At 41.2% G+C, this 8056-nt stretch overlaps 1 protein-coding gene across 2 annotated transcripts in view; it reads right to left on the bottom strand.

Moving 5' to 3' along the window:
• Positions 1 to 6: 6 nt before the first annotated feature.
• TMTC4 (transmembrane and tetratricopeptide repeat containing 4) overlaps positions 7 to 8056 on the bottom strand; it is a 33534-nt gene continuing 25484 nt past the window's right edge. For both annotated transcript variants that reach the window (XM_006027414.3, XM_025208628.1), the window contains 2 exons: positions 3597 to 3666; positions 7 to 3065 (listed from right to left, as the gene is read on the bottom strand). In XM_006027414.3, the coding sequence (XP_006027476.2) occupies positions 2914 to 3065; positions 3597 to 3666 (222 nt within the window). In that variant the 3' untranslated portion in view covers positions 7 to 2913. The remainder of the gene's footprint in view (positions 3066 to 3596; positions 3667 to 8056) is intronic.

The following is an 8056-nucleotide window of genomic DNA, read 5'->3' as shown; positions in this document are numbered from 1 at the left end:
CTCTCTACACCGCTCCCCACCCCCACACACACTGTCAGATGCTGCTTAGCTCTGTTCCCTCCCCAGAGCACAGAACATGGAAGTGCAGCCCCTAGCCCCTGATGGCCATGCAGGCCAGTGTTGGTGATGCTGACTCTGGCCAGGCAGAGGACAGCGTTCCCATGTGCTCCAAGCTGGGGAGGGAATCCAGCCAGAGCTGAAGCCAAGCTGTGGCTCCAAAGCTTGGCTTCAGTTAAGGGGGTGGGGGCACGAGGGATGAACAGTAAGAGGGGGAATGGAGGGGGGCAGGGGGCAGAAGGTAGGTGTGGGTCTGACTAGCTCTGACCCACCTGGGAGGAAGCCACCTGCCTCCCCTCCCCTCCAACTCTGGACATGAATGAGGGACTTTCCCCGCCATGCTGGGTGGAGAAAAAAAAAAAAAAAAACAAAAAAAAACACACCTTGTCTTAGATTCAAGTAAGTAAATCCACACATTTATTTTTCCAAAGTCAGTTGTGCTTCAACCTTACACTCTACTATAAGTGTGTTCCTGTTACTACTGTCATGCAAGTATTCATGTTGCATCTCTGTGCTCCTAAATAGTGAATTGTAAATTTTTAAAAAAATTAAAACCAATGTTATGTGATGTTACATATCCAGAAAATTAAGTAAAGATCATAGTGGTTATACCTGAACAGTAAACCTGCATTTTAAAATGCAAGAGTATAAAACAGGAAGTCCAGTTTTTGGCCATATCATTTCCATTAAAAACACTTAAGTAGGATGTGTTGATATTTGCAGAGGAATATCTGTAATGGCTTTGCTTCTTAATGAACTACAGGGATTGCATGCCTTATATGTAATATTGATCTACTGTATTAATACAAAGCTAACAGTACGTGCCACTAGGGATCATTATATAGGTAAACTGCAAGACAAAAATAATAATTTAAACCTTAACAGCATCAGATACTACAAATATACAAATAATGCTCTGTTTTGTGGATTTTTTCTCTTCTAGAAATTCCTTTCTGTAGCAAAATCAAAATTTTATGTTTTAGGGGCTGACAGCAAAATGCTCTCTACAACCAATGCATCTTAGGCAGAGTATAAAAAGCTTTAAAAACCCACTGGTTGTGTTAATTGTGTGAGACACTTTTTCAAGCCAAAAATAAATAGAAGGTAGAGTTTTGTAAAAGTATAACATTTACATGGCATTCAGAATGGCAAGGTAACATAATAATATCATGTACCATGATGGACACCTACCTGACATTTTAAACAGATTCATATATATATAGATACACACACACACACACACACACACACACACACAATATGAAAGTGGCATGTTAAGGATATTTCCGAATCTCTCATACAATATTATCACACAACGTAGGAAAGCTGCAAATATTGCATGAATCAATTTCTCCATATGGAAAAAAATATAGACTACAGGAGTATGAAGAAAGAGGTAAAGCCTCTCAATTTTCACATCCAATAGACTGTTCCTCCAATGTTAAAAAAATGAGCATTTCCTGATGCAGCAGCATCTTTGCTGTGCTATAAACATCAGCACAAATACTTAACTCCCTCTGTGCTGCCAAATGAAAGTTCAAAGTTCAGTATACTCAGAGAAGTGATGCTATACAAAAATGGTTCTTAACAGTGTATCAAATTTACTCAGTTTGGAATTTAAATATGTATTCCCCACCCCCCAACAGCCACATCAGCAAACTCACCTGGAGACATGATGGTGAATCTAGGTTTCCGTTAACTCTTGCATCAATCAGTAGCAAAGGCTTCTACAGGCCAGGTTCTGCAGTCACTAACACCTGTGCCCTGGCTTTGTTCCTAGTTTGTCCTTGATGCCGGGACTTTAAGTTTCTATTATTTGAATCAGTGGATACTACAATGTCCATAGACAGTGGCTAACCCCTAGCAGAAAGTAAGCTGTGTATACACCATCAACCTGGCACAAAGGTGAAGAAAACCATAACTTTTTGCTAAAGATCTATGTGAATTCTTTGAACAGAGGCTGCCTGAAAGAAGGCTAAATTAAAGCATCTCTCTTGTATTGTGGTCATGTTCCTTCCTTAAATCACTACCCTGTTGAGCCAGTGCATTACTTTGGTATGACTTTTTCCCCCTAAAGCTCCTTCCATTCTATACCTTGACAGAAGGCAGTCATGTGGGACCACTATGCAGATCATTGTCAAATCATGCCCTCATTTACCTATATACGCCCTATTACCTTCAAAAAGACAGCTCAGGTACAAATGAGGGCATAATTTAGCCCAACAATTATAACTTGTTTAACAATTCTCTTGATGCACTGGATTAAAATCCAATTTTGCTCTTCCAAAAAGTGTATTGCCTCCCAGGTGAAGATAGGAACAAGGAACAGTAAAAAAAGCCATAGTCACTGACATGAACAGGTATAACCTTACACATGCAGAGGTAAAAATTTTAAATAGGAAATGCCATTTTTTCAGTTACTTTTCAGAGTAAAATTGCATTTTAAGTGTCCACAGTTACTAAAAAGTCAGATGAACTATGCAAACTACATGTAAAAGTAAACTTTGCTATGTGCTGTGAAGCACAGCTGTGAAATTCTACCCTGCATTAGTATCTTATACCTATATCAATGTTTTTAATGGACTGGAAAAACAGTTGAGATTTAAAAAAAAAAAAAACAAGAGAGAGAGATAAAAGATACCTAAGTCCTCAGCTGACATTTTAAGATTCCACAGTTGAGTTATTTGAAAAAATAAATTTCCAATGCAAGACCATATCAGGCATGTGCATTCAAGTGTGCATTGCTGGTGCTGTCATTATTATTTTTAAAAACAATGACTGAATCCTTCACATGGTTAAGAGTAGCCATGTAGCATGAATGGTATGCAGCATGCACTGACAACCCGGAAAGAAACATCAGACATTGCTTTTCTTCTGCAATTGTTCCAGTTTTCTTTTCAAGAGGTTGTAATTTTCCCTGGTCCCAGGTGCTGTAGGGTCAAGCTTCAGAGAGACTTCGTAGTGTTTCTTGGCTAAGTCAAGATTTCCCCAGCGATGGTAAAGCACAGCTGGAACAGCAATGAGGAGTTTTCATTAGCAATATTGTTGAATAATGAGCAATCTTGCCAATCATTTGGAAAACAACATTAAAGCATTTGTTTCCAGTAAAGGTTTCTTTTGCCAGCTGGTGGCATAGTAGCTGCTTGTTCTGCTGCCAGCTGCAAGAGCAGAGCTTGGAAACAGAATTGGCCAGGGAATGAGAGAGGAATGAATTACGCTGTAGCCATTAATTGCTGTTTTTATCTGGTGAGCTCATAGTGGTTTACAAGCAGAGCACAAATGAACCAATTGGGAAGCACTGAAGTGCAACCACCTCTGGACTATGATATGCAGCCTGTTTGATCTGTCATGCTATGTGATAGCTTTTGGTAACCTGTTCTTCATGCAGGTGGTTTTCTAGAAAGTAGACAGAACAGAAAACTCCCCAGGAGGAAGAAGTCTCATTATATATATAAAAAAGAAAAGCAACACAATGAACATGGATTGAACAAATAATGCATTGGATAAAGTTTGCATTACAAGAGTTAGAAAATTCTTACCTAAATTACCGTGGTAACTGGCTGCATTTGGATTGGCTTTAATTGCCTTGAGAAACAAAGCTTCAGATTCCTGAAAATAATTAAGATGTAGTCAAACAGATGGGCCACTTTTGTAGTAAACAAAGCAAAATGCACTCACAAATTGCAATATTTTTTTCATCTCTACAATACATTTTCTCTATTGTATATGCCAGTCATTTTAGGCTTTTCCTTTCTGGCATTCACAGTCTCCAAATTGTCTACAGTATTTAGCTGAATACCTACATGGTATAATAGTAGTAATATTTTCCACATAGGCTCCAGTTTCACCGGCATCTGCTACTGTAACTCAGAGCTAATAACTACTGTAGATAGTTTGCAAAGCATTTTACATGTTAATTAATTCTTCACTTACTCATGTTTCCATACATTTCAAATTGAAGTTTTCTTTGACAATTCAAAAGATGTACTTAAAAAAAATGCTGATCAGAATTCTTTGGATATTTTTATTAATTTTTCTTTCCATTGCTAGAATAACAACTTATTTCCTTAAGTAGTATTACGACAACATTCAAGGTTGATGTCTGACTATAATCCTCATTAAGGAATAGTGACCGCTTGAAAATATAAAAAACTAGGAGCAACTGAAACACAATTCACTTCTCCCACAAATGGCTTTTCTAACACACTCCCAGACTATTGATTTTTGGGAATCTTTAAAAAAAAAAAAAAAAAGCAGAGCTCCCTCATGGCATCAAACAATCTGAGCCAAGACTACCAGGCTGTTCAGTTACTTTACCACTTCAATTATTTTCCTTTTTCAGACTGAGCTGCCAGGGTAGAAACCTTTGCTCTGTCTGTAGAGTTTCTTGTTAAAAATTATAATCTTAACTTGTAGGTTTGGTTTGGTTTTTTATTAGTTCAGATGGTTTAGAAAAGATAATTTAGGTAGTTCCTATGGCACTGTATATTTTAGATCCTGGGACATCCTCCTGCTCAATTCTGGAGCAAAAGAATCAGTGAGAGGGGCTAGTTTTAAGTTGTATGTTTCATGTTCTTTTGGCGAGGAACAGACATTCAAAAAGCCTGAGCCTGAATTGATTCAATCTTTGCAGGTTAGTTTAACCTACAGAGCTTGAACTGATTTGCAAGTGGACAGACATTCACTTTTGAATCAGGAAATGCAGGCACATGCCTGCAGTGGCTCAGGTTAGAAGCTGGGGGGTGCTAGAGCAGCTCTCCCTTCCCTTCCACAGTGCTGAGCTGAGGTGGTGGGGAGGGGAGGCATGACCAGGTCTCAGCAGGACACAATGATCAGGCAGGGGTTTAAACCCCAACCCTGGCCTGCTGCAATGTGCCTGGAGGGGGATGGGGAAGCAGCTCTCATCAGATTTTTCCCCCCACTTGCTGCTCAAGGGGTGGGGAGTGTTGCCAGACCCTGGCCACTGGCTAGCACTCTGAGGCAAGGTGGGGAGGGGGGAGAAAGGCCTGCTTGTGTGGACTGCATGCATCTGTTGATGATATCGAGCTTTTCAGTCTCCCTCTTTCTGCTTCTTCATACTGTCTGCAGCAAACTGATGGCACTCACAGGTCACCTACATTTCAAACCAGATCATTTCTCACACCTCACTCTGTCCCCTGTTGAACACTGACAAATTGCAGCCAGCAGGGTGCTTATCAGACCACAAAGTTTATCCGCCCATCAAGCCCTACAAAAGAAAACTCTCTCATTCCTTTCAAAGTCTTCTTAGCTAGTGGCTTGCAAATGCATCCTGCAGACGTCTGCCCTTGTTCCAGTGAAATTGGAGACAGACACACATACACACATCTCAGCATTAGCTAGTAGGGGGAGGGGCATGGCCAGATGCCAGCTGGGGTCCTACTGCTGGGGTCCCTGCTGTGGGAGAGGAGCAGGAGGGGGGAATCGCTGCTTGAGCAGTGAGTGGCCAGGGGCAGGGGTGAGAAGGAGGGGGGCGGCGGCAGGGGGAAGCCTGGCAGACACTGCAGTCCCCAACCTCCTTCTCAGCCAGCCAGAGCTCCAACTAGGGAGGAGAGGGGTAGGGCCAACCCTGTTCTCTAGAGCAGACAGCTCAGCCCAGGGCTAGAAAGCATGCTGGGGGACTCTGGTTTAACTTAAACCAGAAAGGGGTCTGGGACAGAAGTTCCATAAACTGGTTTGACCCAAATCAGTTAAGTCTGATGCTACATTCAACCAAGGTTTATCCTAAACCAGTTTCAGTCATTTTGAAACTGGTTTATGTGCAGTGGGCTTCTGTTCTGTTACAGGTTTAAACCAGTTTCTGATCACTTAAACCGGTTTATGTGCAACTTCTGTCCCTAGCCTTTGAGTCTAACAGCTATATTGTTACTCACATACCACATGCACCACCTCCACCTCCCCCAATCAGCCCTCCAGTATTGGGGTGCATATCTTAATCAGGGAAGCTAATTTTTCTTCACTGGAATAGAAGCAGGGTAGAATACTGCAAACAGATACTAGGACTTATGGCTGCTAAAACAGATGCTGCTTAGCCCCTGCTGTTTGCAGTCTTAGGGAGAAGTCCCGTATTAATCCTCTCTCAGTTGTGGCAAGGCAGTAGCTTCTGGCAGAAGAACCCATGAGCTGGCTGACAGCGAGTGAGTTGCTGTAGGCAGTCTGTAATATTTTCATGAGGTTTGTGGTGTGGGAAAAACACTTTATTATTTACAGGAACTTACATAAATAACTAGTTACCGTAAAGAATGTAACAGTCTTTCTACTGCCCTTGCAAGAGTATGGGGCCTAGCCCTGTTGCTGTCCTGCCACACCAGGAAGTTCCTGCTGCTTCACCCAAAATGTCTCATGAGATATCACACTTCCTAGACACTATGTTTTCAGGAGGACTTGCTTTATTACACAGTCATCCAGGAAAAAGCTTTTTTTCTGCATTCTGCCTTCCCAAAATAAGGCATGTGTTCTACTTGGGGACATTTGTGATGTGAGAAAAGTATGGTACTAGCTGTCAGTCATACCTAACTGACAGCTTTTCCTAGATTATTGTTTGGTATTTCTAAAGCAACCAAGCATCCTAGATTTTCCAGGACTGTCATATATCTCCAATGAGTCTCTGAAATGGGACTTTTGTCCCAAATCTGAAAAACTGATTCTGTATCAGCACCAGACAGCATCCTGCTGCATCTGCTAGAGAGAAGGCAGAAAAACATTGCCAGGTACCCCCAACACACAAAGCTTCACCCAAGCTAATCAGTTCCACCTCTCAACAGAGCTAATTAGTATAGCTGCATTCACACTCAAGCAAATTAACTCTGCTTCCCAGCAGAACTACATAGTCCACCAGCAGCACAGACTAAGGAAATTACACTTCCTTGAACCCAAAGTGGTGTAGACTACTTCCAGTTCTAGAGGTCAGTGGAGCACATCAAACTGGGTCTCTAATCTTGCTCCCTATTATTTGTCACTGTAGGTGTGGTAGACTCTCTAACCTGAGGCCCCCAAAGCCAAAAACAGGCTTTCCTATGAGAAAAACCCTGTTATCCAGACTTTTTGGTTCCATATCTTCTGCCCATGTAAAGGGTATGCCTCCATTATCTTTGGGCTCTCTATATGGCAAACACAAGTGGCTGATTTCAATATCAGCACCTTCTATATGTTGCAAGTGGACTACAGAGACACAAAGCAAAAGCACCCAAGCAAACTTGCTCTAACCTCAGGAAAAGGTGATAGCAGAAAGCATGAACCATTATAATTCTTACACTGTTAGTATCCCCCTATAGTACTTACTGCATTTCACAATATGTTGGCTTTTCTAAGATTTAGTTAAAAATGTAAACTTCTATCTTTTTTCCATTGTGAAGATGCAGCCAGAGCAAACAGATGACATGCTGCTGTTCAACTAATCCAGCCCTCTAACTGTGTCACAAGCCACGTAGGAGGTGGAGTGCTCTGTCCAAGCGTAACAGAATGATGTTACTAGGCATAGTGGTTTCCAGAAAAGCTTAATAAAGTATACATTTGCATTCGACTCCCATTAACATATGCCTTCTGGCACATGCCTCTTGAAAAAGATTTTATTGCCACTGCTTTGCTCAGCAGTTAGTAGAAGAGTACTGGATGATTAAAGGCAATTTAAAAAGCATCACACTCATATTATCATAGATGTGTGGACTAAATATACATTTCCGTATACTGTGTTAAATTTCAAATTGCCTGTCAAATCTTTACATTAAATATTATCAGGAAACTTGCAACACTATTTATAACAAAGCTCTGAGAAAGTACACTCTATTCCATCTGCTGCCAGAAGTACAGCAAACGAGTAGTTTGCTTTTGTCTCCAATCTGAGAATCGCCGAATTCATGAATAGTGCAGACATATTGCACTTCTTTGAGGGGTAGGTTGTGGGGAGGGAAGAGAACTAGAAATAATTAGAGACCTACTGAAACTGCAATTACACAGACATTGTGAAATCTGGCCTTGCGGG

This window comes from Alligator sinensis, unplaced genomic scaffold, assembly GCF_000455745.1.
Source record: "Alligator sinensis unplaced genomic scaffold, ASM45574v1 scaffold744_1, whole genome shotgun sequence".
Lineage (NCBI taxonomy): Eukaryota > Metazoa > Chordata > Crocodylia > Alligatoridae > Alligator > Alligator sinensis.
Note: the sequence above shows the minus strand (reverse complement) of the source record. Positions and strands in the feature narration are given on the sequence as shown.